The sequence below is a fragment of the Rissa tridactyla genome, chromosome 7 (genome assembly GCF_028500815.1).
Source record: "Rissa tridactyla isolate bRisTri1 chromosome 7, bRisTri1.patW.cur.20221130, whole genome shotgun sequence".
In the NCBI taxonomy this organism is placed as follows: domain Eukaryota; kingdom Metazoa; phylum Chordata; class Aves; order Charadriiformes; family Laridae; genus Rissa; species Rissa tridactyla.
Genome location: NC_071472.1, coordinates 29,987,880 through 30,012,537, shown reverse-complemented (window position 1 = coordinate 30,012,537; position 24,658 = coordinate 29,987,880). Strand labels below are relative to the sequence as shown.

Genomic DNA, 24,658 nt, shown 5'->3' with positions numbered 1-24,658 from the left:
TAAAAGCAGATTTTCTGACCTGGAAGGTGCAAGCGAAAGGAACAATGCCTGCAGAAATGGGAATTGCAGCTACCAGGTATGTGTCCCTATGTAAAGTGTGTCCTGTCTGCAGAGGCAGTAGAAAGCAGCTCTAACAGGAGCCACACACTCCTGGCCTGCTCTGTGGTGCATCATTAGCTGTGTACATAAGCAGCTCGGGTGCACACAACTGCAGGCTGAGCAACACCTCACCGACCACCACACCGCTTTTGGGTGGGAAGGGGGCTAGGAACTAACAGACAAGTCAGGTTTATGGGGAAAAGATTTATAAAGATCAGGTAAAGGGTGGTCCTATAGAATGGTGGAGGTAAGGGGGTGAAGGGAGAAACACAACCTGAAAAGGAAGTCAGATGGCAATTACTCCAATGAGATGACTAGGTAAGAGGTTCCTGCCTCGCAAGCCATACAGTGGGGCTCTGTAAAATCTTTCAGGAGCTGACCTATGATGGCCAAAAGAGAAAGAAAGAAGCAGGGAAAAGCTTGTGAACACGTGGCACGCGATGCTGCTCTGGCTGGCACCCATTTTGGAGGAGGAAAAGGATTCTTTGAAGGGTTTTTAAGTTACTAAGTACAACATTAATCCAGAGCCCTATAAAATCAGCACTCTCCCTTTCCAGCATCTGCATGACCAATCTCATGCTGACCCAGTGCTGAACGAATTGCAAGCATCTGTCAATTTCTGATGCTGATTAGATTAGACACTGCCCTCAGAACTGTCAGGATAGAGAATCCCTTTCTCAGGGCTTTGCTCTGTGGTTTTATTTCATTTCATTATATTATCACTGATGCGTCTGTTTTCTCAGGGGCCAAACCAATTTTATTCCTCTTGGTTTACTAGCATTTCTCAGTCATCCTTTCTCTTGCAACCCCACAGCATGGCAAGATTATGCAGCAAGAGAGCCAGTGGTGCAATTCCCGCCCCACTTTATTTCTATCGTTCTCTCTCTCTCACACACACTCACACATACTTCTCACAAGATATATCTGCTCTTCTTGACAGTTATAGCTATAGCTCAAGGGAAGGAAAGACACTTTGAATAAAAATACCTATATATAGAGAAAGGCTTTGTCCTTGTGTCTCCAAGGTCTTATTTAGCTAATTTAGCTTATTTAGCCAGATCCATGAAGAGGCACTCTTATCCAGCTCTGGCTGCTGTTGGAAAGGGGCTGGAGTAACCAGAGGTCTGGTCTTTGACGAGCTGGCACCCAACAGTTCATACATACACTACTGCAAGGTTTTGTTGCTTCCTTTGCAACGGTTTGGCCAGAGATCCAAAAGCAAATGCAAAAAAGGCATACAGATTAGATCTACTTTAATATGACTACTAGTTGAGTTAGAAAAAGCACCCAAGAGATGTATGTGGTTAAGAACGTGGAAGGTAACAAAATCTGGATGTAAAATTCCTTGGCTGAGTCAGTGTGGCGCCAGCGTGATTCGCCCTAAGACCCTTGCTCAGAAATTCACTTGCTAAAATGTTGGCACTTTTAGCCCCTTGTTTTGCTTGCTTTTAGCTTCTCTTAGACACCGTTATCCAGGCTTCCTCCTTTGGTGAGGTTACCAGTTCATATTTGGTCTCCATGACTTGTCCTTTCACTGGGTGGAGATACAGTTTCCTTACCAGGACACTCAGCAGAACTGTAGCCACCATATAGGCAAACCTGAGGGAAGAGGCAGGAGGAAAGAATAAAAACCTTTCTGTGATGTACATCTGCCAATGACAACTGCCAGCTTGGACAGATTGTCTCAGCAGTAACAGGAAGAGGCTGAAAGCACCTTCTCTCCTGTCTGCCACTGAGACACACAAAGACCTCCTTCCCTATGCTCACCTCAACTCCGGGCACTCCTGACTTCCTGAAAAACCCAACAAGGAGAGGTTTTTCATGGCCAGTTCCTCATTGAATCTCTCTGGGTCAAACCTATGAAAGACAAAATACACTGAGGCTTTTTGTGCAGGCACAGGGTCCTCTCCCTGGCCACATGTGCGCACACAGGAGTAAGAAACTGGCAACGAAACACAGAATGTCACTAATTTGCTCTCTCTAAATCATGCTGGGTAATTCCACACAGATGTATGAAGGCAACTGTGCATCCACTCCATCTACGGTCCCAGCTGGTCAGCTGTGTCCCAGCTTGGTCAAAATGCTGACAAACTGAGTTAGCGTGATACAGGGCTGGAACTAATATGCATTACCTCTCAGCAGTGGGTATTTAGCTTGAGTACGCAGCTGAGCTGATGCTGCTACCTGCCCTCTATTCCCCTCCAGGGCACACACAATCTGATTTGTCTCCCTCTCTCTCTCTCTCTGCCCATGTCCCTTCCTCTCTCACTTCCAAAAATATTTCCCTTTTCTCCTTGCCCCTCACCCTTCTCTTCAAGCAGCTGGTGTGTGTATGTCTATGTATATGTGCTGGGGGAGGGAAGCTGGTGACTCATTCAAGTGAGAAAAGTGGTTTTCCAGCATTAGGATGGTGGAGGCTGTGAGAAAACTATTATGCAGGGCTGGCATGAGTTAAAACAAGATTCCCATAATCAACTAACCACAGGGAGACTAATAAATTATAATTCAATTTAAATATATATATATATAAAAAAAAAATATGAAATTTGACAGATGGAAGGCAGTTATCTTTCACTTTCTGCTAAATATTTCTGCTTATACATCAGCCTTTGGCTCCCTGCCTAAACATCCAAGCTCTGCTTCTACCAAGGTGAAAAGGCATGTGGGTGCTGACCCTCAGTAAAAGCAGCATCAAACTTACATTCCCCCTGAACTGAAGTGGCAAATTACAGATGTCGTAATAGCAAAAGAAAATGCAGCTGCCTAGCAAAAAAATAGAGAGGGTAAACAGCCACACAGTGTTTTTGTACTGCAGCTAGGTGAAAGGATCACAAAGAGCTGATCCCCTGTCTCCATCACAGAAATACACGTCTACCTCAGGCTAAACCTCAGCCTCCTTCTCCTTGGAATAAACACACTGTGTTCATAGCAGCCCTCGCTGTCCCTCCCACGAGGCCTCAGCAAATCCTTCCTAAACACAGTGCACGTCCTGTCCTAGTGGGCAATCCCTGACAAGGTGCTCTTAGATCGCTGCATCAATGCCTGACCCTTTTGTAAGAGTTACACTTGCAGGAGAGGACAAGTGCTGTTCTAAAGGCTCTGTTCTTTCTCCTAAATCTCAGCTGTCTGTTCTCTCTGTCTAGAATAAATGACCCACATTTTTTCCCAGCGTAAGTGAAGTAAGTCAGATACATGTTAATATTTGCCACCTGGAGGCCATAGGAAGCTACAGCAATTTTTTTTATTTAACCTCTGAAATACTGGTCAGTTTTGTTTTCGCAGATAGAAGTAATGAGGTAGCATTTTCCTTCCCCCTGAAAAAGCGTAACTTCAGACTGACGTTTCCTCCCTTGCATCATCGTTTCATGATGACAAGCAGTGATTCCAAAGCCATTCAAATCACTGTTTCACTCTTGCAGAAAACCTTAAAAATAATTTACCAGCATTTGCCAGGGAAGCTGTGTGTGTATGCGCGTGTGTGCACGCATGTGTGTGCGCGTGCAAAAAAAGTTGTTACTAAACTCTAACACATACATACATGCAGACTGGAGCATGGGAGGATCATGACTTAAATTGACCCAAATTCCCACCCATGGAGACAAACAAACCAAGACTTTCATAAATTGATTTTCTCACAGACTCTCTTTCATCTCCAAAATCTGCTTAAGGCAGGCCCTGCAGCCGAACAGGCTATGCTGTAAGATCTAAAGAATATTAATTAAAAAAAGGGAAAGGAATTAGTTGCAATAAAAGTCTTTGATTCTACATACTTGTACGGCGATGGCCACGATGAACTATCCTGTAGCATCACACCAAGAGCATAAAGCACAAGTGTCTGCAGAGAAAATTAGGAGATGTATGTCAGAGCAGAAAGAAATGCATAATTAAAACCACCTCTGGACAGCCCTGCCAGATGACAATTACTCTGTAGACTACTCATATCTACTAGGTGGATTAAAAAGACAATATGCTATATTCATCTACAGATTTCCATAATCCATGCCCAGATGTTAGGATTTTAACTTCTAAGGCCATGTTGCAACTGTTGGTGGTTAGAGAGGGTTTGATCCCGTTACTCTACTCTTCCCGGCACATCCGTATGGACTGCTTTATTCTCTGCAGTGGAAGGTACTGCTCTGTGCGGGAAATATGGGTGATATGATCAGGCCTGAAATCATGGTCTTTTATGCACAACTGAGCCCTTAAGACCCTTCAAAAGATGATTCATCCCTGGTGGACCCAGAACGAGAAGGAAATCTGTTCAGCAAGAGAACATGAGTTCCCAGGGTCTCTCCCACAGAGGAACTGCAGGGGAAACACTGAGCTAAACTGTACTTTCAGATGACAAAGCAGCTGCTCAGGTTCAACAGTGTCAGAAGAAATGGTCTTCCTGCCCCACCCCTCCATGGGAAGAAGGAGAAACAGCAAATTCCCCTCCAGGAAAGGAGAGTGGCCTCGTGCTCCCAGTACTGCCCTACCTCTTTGGGGATAGTATGCTGGTCGACTCTGCCCTCCAGCTCCTGCAGCTGTGCAGCGATGGGAGTAAGCTTTGCTGTTCGCACTGTCTCACACAGGACTTGCCGACAGTATCTGCAACCAGTAAGACTTAGTTAGTTTAACGTTCCCAGAGAGAAGCTTGTCCACGTCATTGTGGCAGCAAGGAAAGCTGAGTCACCTGCTGCATTTAGGGTCACAGTCTGCTCCTGGAGTTGTCTCAAGCCACACTGAGGCACTTCATATTTTTCTGGCAAGGAGTTCCTGCATCTTTGCAAGAAGCATTAAATCTCATTATCAGCTTTTAGGGAAGGTTATCGAAATCTCTCTTCACCACACTTTTTTCAGATTTGAAACCTAACTAACTCCGCTAAAAAGCATAAACACCCCAGCCCTTTTCCTGTGCCTCTCACCCATACAAGAGGCAGCAAGAAACCCACATACTCAACACTCCCTAACTGAAACTCTAACACTAGTCCAAATAGAAAATGGACCCAGTTGCATGAACAGACGCATGAAAAATAAAGGCACACTGTTGACCAGTCATCATCCTAGTTCTGTGACCCTTTGAAAAGATTTTTCCATGTTTTCTCTCTAAATATGTCTGACATGAATGCAACCATTAAAATGACTGCCTACCTTTGGAAAACTAGGACAGAAACCAAAAAAGACAGTAAGCAAAAAAATTTTGCCCTGGCAGCCAGGGCACTGATTCTGTGTTCTCCTCTGCTCATGAACCTAAAGGGTTTCCTATGGACACCCTGACGAGAGCAGCTTGGTCCCCAAGTCTGGAGCCCTACAGCAGATTCTCTCTGTGCTGTAAGTCATCCTATGGTTTGATCACTGCCAGAAAAAAGAAGGGAGTAGCTTCTGGATGCCTTCTTCTAGCTCAGTATAGGCTGGGCATCAGGCTCCTGCACATGAAGCCCCTGTCCCCACCACATGAGATAACCTTCTGCAGTTCCTTCCATGGGACCCACCTGAGCTGCTCGATTTTCTCATGAGTAATTGGTCCCTTCCCTAGAACACGGTCCATCTCCTTGTACAGATTCTGCTGAACATCTTCTGAGGTTGCCAGGAAATAGACTGCCCAAGTACACACTGGGGAAGAAATCAAGACAAGATTGGACCCAGAAAATTCAATCTTTTACAAACTGCATTCAGTTTTCTTACTTCCTTTATTTGCAACATTACTTTTTGACACAAAAAAGGGTGACCTCTGTTCACAACAGGCTGTACTGAATCTGTATTCAGTGGCAGGAGTAGAGGCTGAACGCCTGTGTAACAAGAGACCACACGAGCTAAAATTCTCTTTGCAACGCCATGATGAGCTTAGGGAGCTGTGCAGGAGACTGAGCTGTTCAGCTTCACAGCTCTGGGGAAGGGATCACACAGCCCAGCAAACCCTGGGGAGCCAGGTTTGTCCAAAGCTTCAGAAAATTCCCTTATTTGGGGGGCTTCCCCACCACACCTCAGGTGAGTGCTCAACAGCCATCGTCTGGGGCTCCTGACAGGGAGTGACAAGAGCAGTACAGCTCTCCGCAGCAAGCTGGCCTGCACTTGTCTCCCCTACATCTATTTTGTGAGGTACTCAAGAGATATCTTCAACAGCATAATGAAAAAGAAACCTTGCATAAGAAATAAGTGTGTAGGATGCAGTTTCCCTAAAGCTACAAGGAAATGTTTCTACCGCTCCAAATAACCTATTCATGAGAACTATCTGGAATCGCTGAGCAGTAAAGCCCCTTAAAATGACAGTCTTCCTGGAGTACTTGGAGAGGATATTCTCTGGGGACAGTATTATCAGAGTTGCCAAATTTAATTTCCACATTCTTTAACACCCAGATGCACCTGGGAGGTTTTCTTTGAGTCCCATCCCCATTGGCTGAGATACAGGGCCTGATAATCATCCCCCTATCATAAGAGATTTTACACAGTCCAGTTTGTATTTCTGCTTGGTTTTTTTTTTCCATAATCTTTACACAAATCCCGAAGTAGCTTCTTTGAAAGTCTTCCATACATGGAACACACCTATCCTCCAGAAATTCAAAGCAGCCAGTCAGATTCCAGTACTCTGGTCTAATTTTCTTCCCATGTGCCAGAACCTATTTTGCAACATGATCCTTGTGGCTTACATCTTTTGGTGCTTTGGTGCTTTTTCATCAAATTTAGCATCAGTTGGCTGGGGTTAGCGTGCAACCAAAAAGCAATGGGAAGAAATTCTAAGGTTCACCAGAAGACTGGGAAGGTCGTCAAACACAGCTTGGTTTCAACTCACTAGCTGTGAGGCTGTGTCGAGAGTCTGCTGTAAAATTAGCTTCTTCTATACATCTGTAGCTCGGGAGAAACAGAATGATGAATATAATTTTTTTATTAGCCTAGAATAGGTCTCTCGTCATCACACACAGTTTTAGACAGCTGAGCGCAAGGATGGAAAGTTACCTACAATCTGTACTTACAGTTAGCAGTAATTATGCATCCTGCCAAGCAGAAAATCATTGTATCTTCCAGAATCTAGGAAATAAAATCTACTTCAGAGAATGAAGTCCATAAGACTGTAAAGATAAAAAAGAAGTGGCACATTCTCCATTCAAGTGCATGAAATCCCTTTAGCTCAGAGAGCAGGAAACACATCTAGAAGACATAGACTGAACTCTCTACAGAACTTCCACTGCAATGGCACATGAGACATGCTTAATATTAACATACTTCTGGTTTATACAAATAGCAACGAAGCAGCGGCAAGGAAAGCTATGAAAGCCTAATGCAATTAAACATTGTAGGAACGGAAAAAGAAAAAGAATGAGAAACCCTGCTTTAGTAAGGAATCTGACCTAAGATGCGCAAACTTAAATTAATCCAAGGCTACAATGTAATGAGCTTGTAATAGCTAAAGTCCGTTGCTGTATAATGACAGAAGAGCTGCACAGACCTGCTGGTCACTCAGGCTCCCCTGCAGCAAGGTGTCTATAAAGACGTGCCTGTTGAATGATCTGCCTCGGCGCTCCTTTATAACTTTCCTTAAGGTGGATTCCATCTCCATCAGAGCTTTGGAAGCAAAAAGAAATGTTTATTTTAAAACCTGGTCATCCTGAGATCTGCGGAGAAGCAAATCCATCTCCCCAAGCAGATTTTCAGACCAGCTGTCCCTGCTGGGCTCACTTACAGAAGCAGCCTCTCTTCCACGTTACTGTCAATTTGGAAGGCGGTATCTCCAATTTAGTTGAAAATGTAGGAACCAAACAAGACAGGTTGCCTATAAAAAGTCACCCTTACAGGTATAACCGAGACATGTACTCTATGAGCTGAAATCAGGTCAGGGGAAGTCAAATAAGAGTTAGCGTTGAACCATCAGAGAACGCGTTTAATCAGCCCCCATAAAAAAATGTTTGAGCCGGGTAACACTAGTTGCATGGCCTGTAGTGTTACAGCACCTCCAGCCACTGACGATCTCCTCTTTGCTAGGGTTTCTACAAGCACAGTACAAGAGCATGGCTCGTGCTAAATAGTCTGCAGAGAGAGGAAGGTGGGGAAAGTGTGGGAGGGTTTTGGCACAAAGAGTCAACACGTAGGAAGATATTTGGGTGCCTAACTCCTGGTGGCTGTTGTGGGAACTGGGGGGGAATTAGGGACTTACATGCCCTTGGCATGTTGAGGAAACAAGGAGCAGAAGTTGGATCTGAAGCTTGATTTACCAAGGCCCAATTCAGCCTCTTCATCTGAAAACTACCCTTCCTCCCTCCTCTCCGCATAGGAAAGCTAGCAACACTTAAACATGAAGCCTCACTATCCGGACAGAGTTTGTGAAATTGTGTCCTAATGTATCATCCTACTACAACAGTCTTGAACAAGTGCCCATGGGAGAAGCCCATTTTAACAGGGCAGTAGTTCTCCTCAGGTTCTGAAACCCACAGAACCAGCAACATAAAGAAGGAAATACTGGGTTTGGAGGATTTACAAGGAAATCCTTAGTTCTAGACGCAAGCTACTTTTGCTTAACATCTTATCAATCAATGTTTAACTATTAACAACAAAAAAGACAGGACAACAGAAATAAAATAACTTACTGTGAAACACATAAGAAATAAAGGCACTGCCATAACAGACCTGAAAATCATGTTACCTTGTAATAGCACACCAGAGGCTATCACACGGAAAGTATCCATCAAAGCAGCACCTCTGTACTTGTGTCTTCTAGCCTGCAGGCGACTGTCAGCACATTCACCAAATGGTGCATCATAAGAATGACCATCCAGGACAAACCAAGCAGCTCCATCTGTCCCCACCTAGCACAACTGCCTGCCTCCAAGAGAGGTCAAAAGTGGACACTAGGGAACAGAACAGGAAGGGAGCAAGCACAAGATACCTCCCAGGATCCTCTATCAGAATTATAGGCTGGACAGACGCTAGAACTAGACCTGGAACTAGAGTTCTGGTCCTTCAAACTTCTTGCACAATGGCACGCTTGTCACTCAACTCCAAAACAATGATTTTATGCAAGGGTAAGGAGGACACATCTGGTAGCTTATGGCACGATGATCAACTCTGCAGAAAACCCAAGACAGCTGGGCAAATTAAGTGCTTCCATATGCTAGCTAACTCTAAGTACTTATCAGAGTGGGAGGAAGACTGTGATTTTGGGAGGAACCTACCATCTTCGTAGAGCTTCTTCCTAGTCATGTTTTTGTCCAGGGACCCATCCAAGAAACCTTTCCCAATCTCCGACCAGATCTGAAAGGACAGACAGAAGAGCACCATCACTCACCAAAGGCCGAGACTGCTGGGACTCTTCTATTCTTCCCTATTCAGGAATATGAAAACACCAAATAAAATCAGGAAGAAATTTTTCACTATGAGGGTGGTGAGACACTGGAACAGGTTGCCCAGAGAAGCTGTGGTTGCCCCATCCCTGGAAGTGTTCAAGGCCAGGCTGGATGGGGCTTTGAGCAACCTGGTCTAGTGGGAGGTGTCCATGGCAGGGGGGTGGAAACTGGATGATCTTTAAGGCCCCTTCCAACCTAAACCATTCTATGATTCTATGGTTCTCTTTCCATTCCAGATATTACATCCATGATAGCTGAAATTTAATTGAAATGGAACAACCGTAATTACAACTGTAGGGAAAAAGATATGGGAATCTTGAATGGGAGATGGAACTGTTTCTTTCCCATCCTATCAACAGCAGATTTAAAATCCCCAGATGTGGACATGGCTTGGGACCTCCTCAGATTTTCCTTTCTCCACAATGTCACAGAGCCTTCAGAAGATCTTTGAAAAGGACACGTTCCACTGGCATTCCCAGTAGAGTTTAACTGACTTAGGTACCAAACACCTCTCAACTGCCATTGGATCTGTGTTCCCAATCCCCACAGATCCTTTAGAAACCTCTTAGACTAATCACAGCAGGATCAGCAGTAGAATCTTTCTAATAGTTTCAACATGGGACAATTGAAGCAGAGCCCTCTAGCTCTTAAGCTTAATGTTATCTTAATGTTAAAGTCTCAGCAGTAGCTTGTACTAAACAGTACACAGACACAAGCTGTGTGATGTTGGTGTGGAAAACCATAATAGGAGATTTCCTGGCTCTTCGTGACACTTACTGCATCATGATGCCTGCGGAATCGGATGACTTCCCGGTCATCTTCAAAGCTGCTGCCCATAGCTGTCTGCGTGACAGACTTCATGGCAAAGCCCAGCATGTGCTGGCAGAGTGGCACGTGTTGTGCCTCAGGGAGGGAGAGCCATTTGGCTAGCAACTCTTCTGACAGCTTGAGAGGGAAGGAACCATTAGTTGGCAGTAATATCAGCAACCTATTTACCAAACATACCCTGGAGACATTCCCACCCAGTTCCTAAGGCAGACCACACTTTCATGCTATGGCATGAAGCTACACTCTTTCCAGGGTTTCCTTCCGTTGTTAACTTAAACAGTAATATTTTAGCCTCTAATATTCTGCCTCTTCCCAACAAGGCAGCCCTATCCTCCTCTCTTGTTCCATCTGTCACAAAAGAAACCTTAAAACCTTTAATACGAGTAGCTCCAGACTGGGAAAACAGATCATATTCTGGCTGCTGGACTGAGTCAACAGAACAGTTCCTCACCTGTTTATGGTCCCAATAGCTGGTTCCTTGCTCCTCCCTCTGTCCTGGGAAATAAATTTAGAATCCAGGTGCTCCAGTACCTTTAACTGCATCTGGTATCTTGGCATAGCAAGTTACCAAGCTCAGCCCTTCCCCCTAACCCACTGGAGCTAAGAGAAACCAAATATTCACATCATGCTTGAACGGGCAGAGGCTGTTCACTGTCACAGATGCTTATATCAGCACTAATTTGAATGCAGCTCCTTTATCCTAGTGATCATTCTCACTAAACTTTCTCCTGTGAGCCCCATAGGGCTTCTCTGCTGTACAATGACAGCTACGCACCTTCTGGATGAGAGCAAAGTTACTTTGCAAGGACTTGGTGACACCATTTTCATACAGCTTTCTCCTCATGTGGCTCTCTCCTGTATCCCCATTCAGGCTGGACTGGTACCTCAAGAGGGACTTCAGCATTGTCTCAAAGGGATCCACTGAAAGCAAATAAAGGAAACACCATTCGAAAGTCAGGCAGTCACACCACACAGGGCTGATGAAAACAGCAATCTCTTTAATCGGGCACTGCTACTTCTAGGCAGTCTCTTTGGGGTAACAAGTTTCTCTTGCTCAGTGTGGGCTGGGACCTCATAAGGTCTCTTCCCTGCAGCAGGGTACCATCCTGTGATCGGCTCCCCCTGCAGAGGTTGCCTGCTGGCTCTGCCAACTCTTTAGTAATAACGCCTTGGAAGCTTGTTCCAATGGCTTCTGCCATTGACTTGGTGAACAACAGTGAGCTCCTTCCCCTTCTCCACCAGCCTGATCTGCAGCCCTTCTAGCACATTCCCCCATGACATCCGGCGCGCCCTCCTGCCCTGACCGTGGCTATGCACTCAAGACACAGCAGCTCACATGAGAGAGGTAGCCAGAGGTTGCTTTTTGCACTCCTTACCTTGCTTCCCAGGCCCAGTAAACTTCATTTGACACCCTACTGCTCCTGCGTGATTTCTCTTGCATGCACCGAGTTCCCTCCTGATGAGCGCTTCCCAAACCAACACCTACCTCTCTCAGTCAAGGCTGCCTCCAGCAGAGAAGCTCTTACAGAAAACAGTACCCCACTAAGCTACAGAATGCTTTCTACTTCTAATTGCCTTACTTTCTACCTTCCTTCTGCAGAGACACATGCAAGAGTGTACAAACTAGACAAAAACACATATCCTCCATCTTCCATATCTATGGCTCACTTCAGTTAGATTTTTAACTCTCAATTTCACCACCAGGGGCCTCTACTTAATACATTTGCTGACGTATATTAAGCATCAATGCAAAACCGTGCAATAAAGCATGGCATATGCTTTTGCCTTTCTGTGAACTTTTCTGTGGGTCTTGCACAACTGTCAGAATCTTTAAGGAACTACTTGGAAGCAGCAATCATGGGGTTTTCAAGAAGGATATTTTCACTGTTTATCACAGCCTGTTATTTGTCCCAGATGGAGAGTGAAACCTCTGAGGCATCAGAAAACATCAAGGCTGGGCTAGATGCATATGACTACCAACTGTGGATATATCTGGGATTCCCAGAAGACATCAGGGCCTCATTATGCTACTGGACAAAGATATAAGAAGACACAATTGCCACCTGCAGAGGACTTACTACCTAATGACACAAAAAGCAGCTAATGAGGCCAGAGGCATGAATACGGTAAACTTTCCTAAATGCTTTTCTCTCACATCATTTCCCTTCCAATGTTTTTAAGCTTGGCATCTCACCCTCTTTTCCCACTTTGAACGACAAGGAGTATGTGCATGTGTCTTTTGGCACAGCAGATGGTACCTGCGGCTCTCCACGTGGAGCAGGCTGTTATGTGACTCTAGCTGCTGCTGCCAATTCCTCCTCCAAGATACTTTGCCATGGAGTGGCTGCTGCTATTCATGCCACGTTTCCCTGCTGACTGGCCCTGGCAGAGCCAGGCACAGTACTGGGGTAGCTAGAAAGAAACATGGCTGATGGTAAAGCCCACACAGCAAATCTGGCAAGCAGAGGCATTTGGAAAAGCCAGAGGATGCTTAGCACCATCATCTGCAGAAACTGCAAAGATCTCCTGGTGCATATGAAAGAAAACTCCTGGATCAGCCACAGGCTCCATTTTTTTCTCCCCTGTCCCTAGCGCAAACTGGCAGTCCCATGCCACTGATACACTCACTGTTGGGAACGCAGGATTGCAAAGCCCAGGCTGCCCTTTCCTGAGGGCTGGCCCTGCCTCGCCATACTTGGGAAATGGCTATTTCTCCACAGCTACGGGAGGTGAGTGACTCCACGAGGCACAAACCGCCCCTTGGAGACACAGCTTTGTCCTGACAGCACTTCCACGGACTTCTTCCTTTGTCATCGTCTTGAAAACATGTCTAGGGTTACATTTTCAGTCCTCTTAGTGAAGCAAATCATAATTTTGTCTGTTCCTTCCACTTACAAGGAAATCTTCTCCCTCATCCCAAGAGCCTCAGATCCTGTCCTAGACACCATTGTAAGTAAACGTGGAGAAAAGATATAACTCTGGATAGTCGAGACAGATGCCAAGTAGAACTGAACATCAGAGATGGAAAGGACCTCTGAAGCTGCACAGTACAAATGCACAGAGAACAGAGCGAAGCTATCCTGCTGAAACAGGCCAGGACCCATAGCTCCATCTCGAGCATTCAATGTGCTTCAGTTTCATTGTCCCAACCCAAAAGGGGACATCGACTCATGTGAGTTTTCCAAGTGGGTCTCTGAACCCATTGCTCCTGGCAATCCTGAACTAGTCCACCCTCTTCACATCCACACCCTTCACAGGCCTGGACTGCTTCCCCAGAGCCTCTCACGGGAATCACCAGTACCAGCAGCAAAGTTTTACTTCCTTTGAATTCTCCTTGTAAATTAATCTCAACCATGGCCATGAAAACATACCAGCTGCAAACACTGCTTTAAGCATGAGGAAAAACAGTCTCCTGGCATTGGGAATCTGTTAATAACTATGAATGCAATTAGTCCAACTTCAAGGCTCTCGTGAGAGATGCACTATCAGCACCTCTCTCTCTCTTTCTCCAAGAAGTTCAACCATACCTGTGACACACTCATGAGATGAGAGGAACCTTTCTATGCTACTTGGAGCCAAACCCCACACCTCAAACTTGGAAACCGACAAGCAGGCACCTACGAAGGGCAGGTCTGTCCTCGGGCACCCCAGCAGACTGAGGAGGCGTCACATGGCAAGGGTTTTCATGTGGGGCTGGAGTCAGAAATTGGATACAACCCAGTCCACAGCGGGCTGTCTCCTGCCCCACAGCACTGTGTGCACAGAAGCGATACAGGCAAGGCCAGGTCTCCAATAAAACTGCAAGCTGCCCAGAGCCAGTTGGTGGCTGAGAGCTACCACAACACCTATTCCCACTCACCAGGAAACGGTAAAGGAACTGTTTTGCTACAGCCACTCAGCTACTGTATGCTGTTTATACCTCAAAGCTCCAGGAAAAACAATCAGTAGGATTCCTCACCTCTAATAAAATTTGAGCACTTCTGACAAGCATCAGTGCCAAAAGGAAAGCACTGAAACAACTAACATCGCTGCTTTTTCAGGTCTGAGTTCAGTACAGATCACAAGAACGCTCCTTAAGCCTGCTGCTGCTGCTGCATTTCTATGAGGATTCCCCCATAAGCTCTTCTGCTGGACTGAACACGCTTTCCCCAGGCTCCCCACTCCTCTGAGAGCACTGGCAGCTTTTCTTTGCACTTGCTTTATTTGAAATCATGCCTGAGTACACAGGTCATAGCCGTACACAGGATGCCAGGTCTGGCTCAAGTTCATCATATGCAATAGTCTAGATGCTTTCCTCTCTCTACAGAAAATACATGACTCAGTGCACCCTTTTCTTTTTTTTCCATGGCCATGTCATCCTGCAGCCAGTTAATACAGCCTGCTCTTGCTCCTCCCATCCTGTTTCTGCTGCCCCCGCCCTCAGGGATGCCCATCTTCTTGCTCCGACACTCTGCTTCACTGTTGACAAGGGGTCCCAGCCCTGACACCATCAGGGCAGGCCGCTAACATAAGTGGGAGTATTTCACCTCCCCAACCCAGCATTTTTCTTTCCCAACATGATCCAGCCTCACTCCCTCTTCCACTTCTCATATCCCATCACCTCCAGCTTCAGTAATGACTCAAGCTGTGTCCAAGGAAATGCTGAACTGAAACCCTGACAGAAACTCAATTCTATCACTTTCCTTGCCTAGAAGTGTAATTATCAAAGAACTATGGTGTGCATTTCCTATTTATCCCCATGCTTAAAAAATATGTTTAGCCCTTGGCATAGCAAGTTCCTGCCTGGGTGACATTTCCTTCCTTGAAGTTCAGGCACCGTATCTGTTTTTCCCCAGTATTTGGGTACTCCCAAATTCAGTACGTTTCTGAGAACTTGCCTGCTCGGGTCATGTCACCACTTTGCTGAGCTTTGAGAAAGTGACTGTCTGCTCAGTTTCCCCCAAACACACTTGAGTGCATTCAGATCCTTCAGGGTGGTTTTCCACCTTCTGGAGTGCAATTGCTGTTGACTGTGTCTTGCTGATCTTCATTAACTCCCACTCCTTTCTCGGATCATCACCAATTTTTTTTTCAGTCTGTCATGCAACCATACAAGAAGCTTACCCATCACGACCCCAGCACAAAGTGATGCTGAGATATCTGCCTGTGCCTAAAGACAGCCTACAGTATCAGGTCAGAGTGTGCAACCAGCACCTCATTCAATCTTGTAAGACAAAAACTGGAAAAACAAAGAGGTTAAACCCAAATATGAAAGTTAACTTATTGTCTGTGATCATCTCAGAAAGCAAAACACCCACCTAAGGCCCACCATAAATTAAAATATCCTCCCAGGATTAAAAGCGTCAACTCAGCTACCAGCACCACTGACCACTTCCAAGCCTGCAAGATCACTTAGAGGCTTGCAGCACAAAATTCTACATGCCAAAGAAAACCAAAAGTTAAATAACTTCTTAAAATAATACCTTAAAAACCTCCACACTGAACCACACACAGGAGCTATTACAAACTAGTACAGTTCTTTCCAGACTTAACTTAGCATATTTCCCCCTCTTAGGTTGTATTTCAACCTACTTTTAAAATCAACGTCAAGTTGTTACAGGATCTTCACCTTGCTGTTTCAAATGACTAACAAACCTGATGCTTTCCATAAATATTTGCCTGTTGGGAGATGATAAAAGACAGAAGCATACTAATTTCTTGATAGTCATTGGACAGCAACAACTCTTGGTCACTGATATTTAACTCCAATAAGCAGGACAAAAGACATACCTGAACCACCAAATCAGCTACAGACTAAGTCTCGTTTTCTTTCTACTTAGAATGAAACCCCGGTTTCCTTTGACACAGGATGCCCAGCAAGGCCAGAAAGAACAAATGGACCCAAAGACAAAGCAAAGGACACTTACACAACCGGTTGGGGTTAACATGTTGTTTCAGGAGATCAATTGAGCCAAAGCTGACAACAAGACGCCTTCCAAACCAGAAAGAGACCAGTGGGCCATATTTCTCATGGAGGTTCACCAGGAACTCATGCAGACTGCTGCTGACGATGATATCTGGCAGGTTGCCATCCCTGAGGAACACAATGGGGATATTTGGTCATGAACAGCATCCACTGGCAAGGCTGAACTGGACTGATGTGGAGATGAAAAGCACTTACTTTTCATCAGTTGGAGCCAGCCCAGGGATACCCGATGCTTGCCTAGATGCCTAGAGAGTAAAAGGAAATGTATCAAACTCCTTGAACTTAGATTTTATACGAGCCCCCCGGCTTTCCAGCAGGAGAGCTGGATTTTCCACATCAATACTGCTGCACTGCTTACAAACATTAAACAAAAGCTGGATAAGCCACATCTTTAGGTCTCAAACCTGCTAAGGCTTATGAAGCCAATCAACTGCGTGTGCCCAGTCCCACGGGCTAAACCAGGATTATTCACCCAGTTAGATGAAAGATCCCTGCATAAAGATTTAAAGGGTCGGGTTTGCAGTATAGACCTTACACGCAGATTGTGCCCTGGAGATCTGCACGCCTGCAAAGCTGCAGGGTGAGCAGAGACAGCCCTTCTGAGAGGGATGTAAAAGACGAGGTGTGCCAAAGGTGTGCCAAAGCCTGCGGGCAGGGCCGCCCCGCTGGGAGGGAGCGGGGACCGGGAAGGGCCTGCACAGCCAGCGCTCCCCCCGGCGCCAGCCGCCTCCCCGGCAGGACCCGGGCCGCGGGGACACCCGCCTGGGACACCCCCGCAGAGGACGTGGGAAGGGGCCGGCGCCGGGCCCGGCCGGAGAGAGGCGGCGGCTGGGCCCCGCGGCCGCTCGCTCCCTGCCCGCCCGCGCCGGGGGCCGTGAGCGCTCCCCCCCCGCCCCGCCACCGGCGGCATTACCGGGTAGAGGTAGAGCACGGCGCCCACCAGGATGAGCAGAAAAGTGACGGCAAAGATGGCGAAGTCCAGCATGGCCGGGCCGGGGCTGCGGGAGCGGCGGCGGCCGGGCCCCACCCCGCGGGCCGCCGGCGGGGCAGGAAGGGGCGGGCCGGGCCGGGCACACGGGCGGCGGGCAGGGCACGGCATGGGAGGCCCGCGGCGCTTGCTGCTGGTCTCCAACTCCACCCTGCACGGAGGGGGTTACCTGGGCCACTGCCAGCAGCACATCAAGAGCTTCCTCGGGGAGTAAGCGCCGCGCAGGGGCTGCGGGAGCCCGCCCCGGGCCGCCCCCCCCAGCCTCTGAGCGCTCCTCTCCCCCCCTCTCTTCTTCTCCCCAGGAAAGTGAAGCGGGTGCTGTTCGTTCCCTACGCCCTGCACGACCGAGATGGCTACGCCCGGACAGCCAGGGAGAAGTTTGAAAGCTTGGGTAAGGCTGGTCCCCCTCGGGCAGCCGCGGCCGGCGCCCGGGCGGGCACGGGCGGAGCGCTGGTGCCAGGGCAGCGGGCGGTGAGCGGCTCGGCGCCAGCCCGTGCCGCTGGGGTGCGGGCCGGGGAGCGGAGAGGGGCCGGGCTGGCTCCGGTGCCGGCGGGACAGTTACGGGCAGCGCTGGGAGCAGAGGGAGGCGTTCGGTAACTTCTGCCGAGATGGAGAGGGTTTAGAGGCCTCCGGAAGAAATCTCGTTGCAAACACTTCTAACCACTTCGGGGAGGAAGTTTTTGTTCTTGAATACTAAGTGGCATCTTTTTATCCGCCTTAGTCACATGGGGGGACGTTTCTTCCCATACATCTTAAACCTCTGCTCAAGCCGTGCAGTTACTGGTGTTAAGTGAAGACCATTACAATAATGCACTTCAACCAGCCAGGTATTTCCATGACAAACAGCAACTGAGCTTTGCTTGAAGCAAAGATCTTTCCAGAGTGCCCTACAGCAACACCTCCACCTAGGATCTATCATACCTTCCAGTACCTAAACGGGGCCTAGAGGGAAGATAGGGAGGGACACTTTACCAGGGAGTGGAGCAATAGGACAAAGGGTAATGGTTTTAAACTGAGAGAGGGGAGATTTAGATTAGATATCAGGAAGAAATTCTTTACTGTGAGGGTGGTGAGACACTGGAACAGGTTGCCCAGGGAAGCTGTGGCTGCCCCATCCCTGGAGGTGTTCAAGGCCAGGCTGGATGGGGCTTTGAGCAACCTGGTCTAGTGGGAGGTGTCCCTGCCCAGGGCAGGGGGTTGGAACTGGATGATCTTTAAGGTCCCTTCCAACCCGGACCATTCTGTGATTCTATGATTCAGGATAACTTTGGACCTGTTACTGCAGTAATAATCAGTACTCACTTCCCTGGGCAGCACACTTTGCTCCTTGTCTTGCAGAAAGATTGCTGCTATCAAATATCCATGTTCTTCTGGCTCTCCTGGCACTTCCTGTACTCGGTGAACTCCAGCAAGGCAAATCTGTCAAAGCCAGACATTTTAACTATTACAAAAAAATACTCAGATCAGATACTTGCACTAGTAATGCTAGACCAATGATGGCACATCCTATTCAGACTCGCAGCCAAGCTGAAGACTGACAGCTTTTTCCTTCTCTTATTTTCTAGTTAGCCAGTAGTGCTCAGCAGGACTTTGTGCCTCAGCCTGCACCTGCTGAGTGAAATGCTCTGCTCTTAGACACTGAGCACGTATGTCCATAAAGCAAACATTTCCTTTGGTACAGCTGGAGGCAGAAGCCCTACACTAATGTAGGATGTATACTGTGGTTTATGTTGTGGAATTGTCTGAAATTTCCCTGGTTGTCTGGCAAGACGTTTGGCTCAGGGGGACAGGGAGGGATTGAACATGCCATATTCTTCCACCAAACTGAAGTGACAAAGGTAAATATTTTTCCATTTAGGTTATGGGCTGGACAGCATTCATGAATCTTGTGATCCAGTGGAAGCTGTAAGGAAATCTGAAGCAATATTTATTGGTAAGTTTTACTTCATGCTCCTTAGGATACTGGGTTAGCCCGGCTGAGAGCTGGCACTGTAGAGACAACAATGAAAAATTATTAGAAACCAAATAAAACAGAACTTTAATTGGGAACAGTAAGACCCCTAAATTTAGTGGTGTGGAGGGAAGTAGGAGAGACTTATTAATGGAATTTATTGTTTTGTCTCCAGTAAGTTTCAAATTATTAATTTGAACAGTACTTCACTGTTAAAAACATGATAACCATAGCTGTATCATTACTGTATCAAGTCTAAGAAGATTCAGGGCTACTGTGCTCAAACTGAGCGTTGTCCTAATACCATGCTCCTAGAACAGCATCTGCTGTCAAACAGCCAGCATCAGTGTTACGAGCCTGTGGCCTGCACCATGACCATTCTTCTGAAGCTTCTGAGTTTTTGCTGCTCAAAGCAGGGTACCCTGAATAGAGCATAGAAATCATTGAACCTGCCAAGTTTGTAAAGGCTTCAATTAAAACTGGTGGTGAAAGCATGTTAAATAAGCTGGACTCTTTTTCTGCAGGAGGTGGCAACACATTCCGTCTCCTGAAAGCTCTCTATGACAACAGTCTGATAGAGGAGATCAGGAAAAGAGTTCTTGAGGTAAAAACTACAGGACTCAGGCTAAGCCTGAATGGCAGGATCTCGCACTTAAGCTTTTGTTCAGACAAATCCAAGTTGATTCTACATTTTTAATACACTTCAAATATTGAGCCATCTCATGCAACCTGGTGAACTGAAATCTGTGGCCAAATAAGGCTGTCATTAGTCATTGAAGCCTGAAAAGACTAAGGTCAGCAATCTGCCTTTCTAGGGCAGCTTCCCAGATGTGGGACTGCAAGATCTTGGGATGTAAAATGCTGTGTAGTACCTTAGAAGTAAGCCCCTCAAGTTAAAATACAAATGAAGAGCAGTGCGGGATTTAATCTATGTCCAGGAACTCTGTTTTTCAGCTTGATATGTCCACTTTGTATCTTGTTAATAGATACAGATGTGTTCAAGTTGTAGGTTGTCTGCTAATAAACCAACAGAGTTGGATCTGTACATGCCTTTGAGACAATGTCCTGTTGATGCTGAAAATGGTGTAATTACCTTGGGTACCTCCTTGACCTGGAATTGAGAGGTATGAGTGCCATTGAACCCTTCTGGTCAGCAGCCCCATTCTGGTTGGTGAACCTTGTAAGGCACAGGAAAGATACACCATCCATGGAACAGAAGCAAGGTGTTCCCCTGGCAATGTGGAACTGCAAACGACTTCAGACAGATTTATGCAAGGACAGTATGTTTGAAAAGGCCAGCTGCCAAGAGGAAAAGTTAGCTAAGTTGTCTTAGTATACAGAAATTCAATGCCTGTTGTGGGCAGAAAAGCCAGATAGTGTTTCTGTCCCAGTCTAAATAGCTATTAAGCTAATTCTAAATAGCTGTTTGGTTATATTAGCACCTGTTCTCTCAAGATAGCTTATTTTTACAAGTTGTTCAGCATTATCCATGCTCTTGCATGTTTGTGTAGAATCCTTCTACGTACAGCATAGTACATGGTACCATGTACACATTAGTAGTACCTAAACTAGCATTAAGCTGGCTGGTCATGGTACTGGTAAGCTGATGCAGTCACAACATTGTACTCAGCTTCAGATGGTCTACTCTCTTCAGAAACTATTTAAAAGCTAGTTCAGATATTCCGTGCAACTGCAACGTAGAGTCGTCTCTCTTCTCTTAATAGTGAAGTCCAGTATATGCACCGACAACCTTACCAGTACTCTCTTGTAATGGGGGCACAAAGTCGTGAGTACAGGACATTTAACAGCTAGTTCTCTGACAACCATCACACACGCAAATTATCGCCCACCTCAAAATCTGAATTCTTGTTCTGCTTTTCATCTGTAAAGTTAGCAGTGAGATGAGCTAGACGGACTAAGTCTGATCTGATTGCTGAGTCTCTGAGACTGATAGAAGGTGCTGTGAAATGCAATTCCTCGTTGTGATACTGGATGCTAATCAATTGCTTTTGTCTTTCAGGAGGGGATTCCTTACATGGGATCCAGCGCAGGAACTAACGTTGCCACCATCAGCATCAATACTACCAATGACATGCCAATTGTTTATCCACCTTCCCTGCAGGCCCTGGGTTTAGTTCCTTTTAATATTAACCCCCACTACCTGGACCCAGATGTTAAAAGCACTCACATGGGTGTAAGTAACGTATGCCAGAGCTCACACAGTAACCAGGGTGCGGAGATGTAACGACAGCGTGTATTTGCGAGGCCTTACAAAGCTATAGGATGTCTAACAGCTGCTCTCTAGAGCAGTTGGAAATGCCAGTGAGGTAGTAACATTTTACTCCCTCCTAAAGCTTTTCTTTGAGTGGGAAGAGGAGTTGGCAACAGTATTACTGAGGTGGAACAAAGTGTTTTTCACAAACAGAAGCTGTGCAATGTCTGAAATACTGTTGCTTCATACCTGGCAGAGAGAGAGAAACTTAGAATGTTAAGATGCAATGCACTGTATTTCTGGAAAGGTCTGCCATAGTCTGTCTTGGCTGCTACTTGAGAAGACCTAACTTACACATACATTAAGAGTCTTAAATATCTAAAGGTCTGAAGGAACCATCAGAACAGGGAGATCTTGAAATTGCGTGCAAAGTCGTTGTGCAAGAAAATACCTAGGCAGTAGTGTCCCTGCAGAGAGCACACCCTGTAATGTCCAGACTGAGCAAGCACATATACTAGCATAGCTAAAAGAAAAGCACAAAGACTGGTATCTCCCCTGTATGGAAGAGCTGATTTTTGAATAACCTGTCAGGAGCTAATTCCTCAAGGAAACAGTTTCTGTGGTGCATCTTTTAGCATATCAAATAGTTTCCTCCTTGTAATCAAAATTTCTTCATGGAAGTATTAAGAATTAGGGGACACTGAAGAACTGCAGGATCAGGGTGCGCTTCTGGAATTTAGATGAAGTTGTAGGTACTCATTTAACCAGCTTGTCACTAGATAAGGAGGCAGCCTGTTCCCTATAAATAACTTTTGCTATTTCTCCAAGAGGAGGCTGGAAGCTCTGTGCTGTACCAAGTCCCTGCCGTGTTCCTGTGTTCCCTTACCAACAAATCCTTCTGGTTTGATTTCTTTAACTACTGTTGCTCAGTTCAGCAGCAAACCCTCAGGAAACATGGCAGAGCTGTTCACAGAAGGAAATTCTTCAGTCTAACACCTACTCAAGGACAATCAATCACATAATCAGTGGAAATCCATGGTTCACTATCCTCTTTCATGAAAGTGGCATCTTGGGCATTTGCTTCCACCACCTTCCTCAGTGCTCTTGTTCTGAGGGTGAGCACATAGAGATAGCATTTAATAAATAAAAAAAAAAAAGTCTGGATGAATTGAGTGGATGTAAGTTTTAAGGCTTTTCAGGGTTGGGATCATGCGAGTTCTGTTTGATCAACCTACAGCAATTGTTGCTAGTGATGAAGGGTAAAATACATATTTGTTAAAGTCAATACTGCCACTTCCTTCAATACATTAGCCTAATGAAAACATTCTGTTTGAGGGGAAGTGCCTGCTTTGTTTAATGTTGTGAAATTGCTTGGTGTCATGCTCCTTGGGTAGCTCCAAATCCTACCTTATTGCCTGGGCAGCTAAATCTACACTCGTTATTGCAGGAGACAAGAGAGGAAAGAATTCGTCAGTATCACGAAGAACCAAACACCCCTCCAGTTCTGGTGAGTAGCAGTTCCCAGTCAGGAAGCTCAGGGCTGTAGCACGTTAAACATTTTAAATGCATTCTCGCTAGCTTTCAGTGTGGGTTCCCCTGCCTGACAAGCCTTACAGAACTGTGGCATGGAAGGCTAGTTATATTCTTGCTAAGAGCTTCAACCATGGTTTTTGCTCACTTGCAGAAAATGGGTTAGAACAAATGAAACGCATTCTGCCTATTAGACACTTGGAGTCCTGTTGCCAAACACTGTATTTTAGGCAGCTCTGATCTTTCCAGTCACTGGCCACCACTCATATTTTGTATGTTGGGGGTGGTGTCCCATGCAGATGGTAAGATACCTCCCCTTATCTTTTTGCAGATATTCTTAACTTTACTTTTTTTTTTAAATCTCTGTAGGTTTCTGAATTTGCTCATTCGGTATTATGTTCGTAATTACAGTATGTCTGTCTGGGGAAATGGGACCTCTGGGTTTCCTGTCCCTGTGCTTAAGCCTGGAGTATAAAGTTTTGCTTTAAATACCCAGCTGGCTGTTGCTTGGCCCAAACTGGATCTAAGCATGGTAGTAGCAGAAGTGACTGTGGAAAAAAAACCCACATTTTCCTTTTCTCCTTAATGGCTTTTCCTTCTTTAAAAGGGGAAAAAAAAACCCAACCAAACAAAACCAAAACCAAAAACCAAACCCAGACCAAGAAAACCAGCTTCTAAAAGAAGACAACTCACCTAGTTTTGTCTTGGCATCTTTGCTAGAAATTGGTGAGCGAGAGTCTTGTTTGTAGTCATAGTGAGCTGCACTAGGACTGGCCTACTTGTCACAAGCATTCTAGCCTTTCAAATAGCTTGAAAATAACATTAAATGTTTCCACCTACATTAGGGCTTGCGGGAAGGTGCGATGCTGCTAGTGGAAGGAGACAAAGCCACCTTGCAAGGAGTGACAGGAGCACGTCTGTTTTTGAGGTAAATGCTTCATTTGAATTTGGATGGATATCCTCCTTTAGACAGAAAGGAAGAGAGACTTCTATTAGACTCGTGGCACATGTTGCCTGTACCCCACTTCAGAAGTTACTTTAATCCCTTGCTTCCATTTCTCTTTGAGGAAAACTTGAGTATTGCTTTATGCTCCAAAGGAGCAGGCAGTATGACAGCGCTCCAAAGGATATCTGACTTACCCAGTAAGTGCTATGGCATTACATCCATTGATGCTTATGTTTCTGAACTATGGTTACCATCTACAGAAAGTGCCCCAGTAAATGGCGCTGTTATTGAATGCCAGTTTGCCCCTAATGTGTTGAACTCTAGAACAAAGGAACTCATGTCTTCAGTCATACGAACATTACTAAGAAATCTAATATGTAGATATGTCTAATGTGATGTCTAATATGTTCCTGTGATGCAGGCAAGGGAGTCAAAACTCCGTTTGTTATGAATAAGGATGCCTTGTTCTACCTCTAGTAACAGATGGAAGCACGGTGGTCCTACCTCCTGTTAAAGCTCACAGCATGGTTTGTCTTGTTTACAGGGGTAAGAAACCAACTGAACATGAGCCTGGAACAGATTTCAGTTTCCTCCTGATTGACAGTAATCTCCAGAATCCGTAGCCTTGCATACTCTGCAGCAAACGTCACTATATGGGAAGACAACGAGGAGGAAGAAAAGAGATGCTTCTAGTCCCAGGGTGGGTGGAGAACCTTAGCTTTATAAATAAAGATAAATATGCATTAGTGGGCTCTCTTCCCCACCCTAATTCATGTCTCAGACATCTCTCCTTCCCAGCAAAAAGACAATTTTTTTTTTGCA

At 45.9% G+C, this 24,658-nt stretch overlaps 2 protein-coding genes across 5 annotated transcripts; one reads left to right on the top strand and one right to left on the bottom strand.

Moving 5' to 3' along the window:
* Positions 1–1,335: 1,335 nt before the first annotated feature.
* LOC128913040 (cytochrome P450 20A1) lies at positions 1,336–23,847 on the bottom strand. 4 transcript variants are annotated; one of them, XM_054210014.1, is made up of 14 exons: positions 23,731–23,847; positions 18,500–18,616; positions 16,405–16,454; positions 16,151–16,317; positions 11,020–11,165; positions 10,194–10,361; positions 9,246–9,324; positions 7,526–7,641; positions 7,053–7,107; positions 5,574–5,694; positions 4,578–4,689; positions 3,870–3,934; positions 1,867–1,956; positions 1,336–1,698 (listed from the first exon to the last, which is right to left on the bottom strand). In XM_054210014.1, the coding sequence occupies exons 5-14, from the start codon at positions 11,146–11,148 to the stop codon at positions 1,548–1,550; spliced, it is 1,086 nt and encodes a 361-aa protein (XP_054065989.1). In that variant the 5' UTR covers positions 11,149–11,165; positions 16,151–16,317; positions 16,405–16,454; positions 18,500–18,616; positions 23,731–23,847; the 3' UTR covers positions 1,336–1,547. The 4 variants fall into 4 exon arrangements, 3 of the variants coding, with proteins under 3 accessions (XP_054065989.1, XP_054065987.1, XP_054065988.1); XR_008467823.1 differs by lacking the exons at positions 18,500–18,616; positions 23,731–23,847 and adding exons at positions 4,775–4,863; positions 17,123–17,238 and having other exon boundaries at positions 1,647–1,698; XM_054210012.1 differs by lacking the exons at positions 18,500–18,616; positions 23,731–23,847 and adding an exon at positions 17,123–17,238.
* Positions 17,269–24,582, top strand: LOC128913041 (alpha-aspartyl dipeptidase-like). Its single transcript, XM_054210016.1, has 8 exons — positions 17,269–17,407; positions 17,500–17,588; positions 19,056–19,130; positions 19,673–19,752; positions 21,169–21,342; positions 22,808–22,867; positions 23,736–23,818; positions 24,381–24,582. The coding sequence occupies exons 1-8, from the start codon at positions 17,307–17,309 to the stop codon at positions 24,457–24,459; spliced, it is 741 nt and encodes a 246-aa protein (XP_054065991.1). The 5' UTR covers positions 17,269–17,306; the 3' UTR covers positions 24,460–24,582.
* Positions 24,583–24,658: the final 76 nt, after the last annotated feature.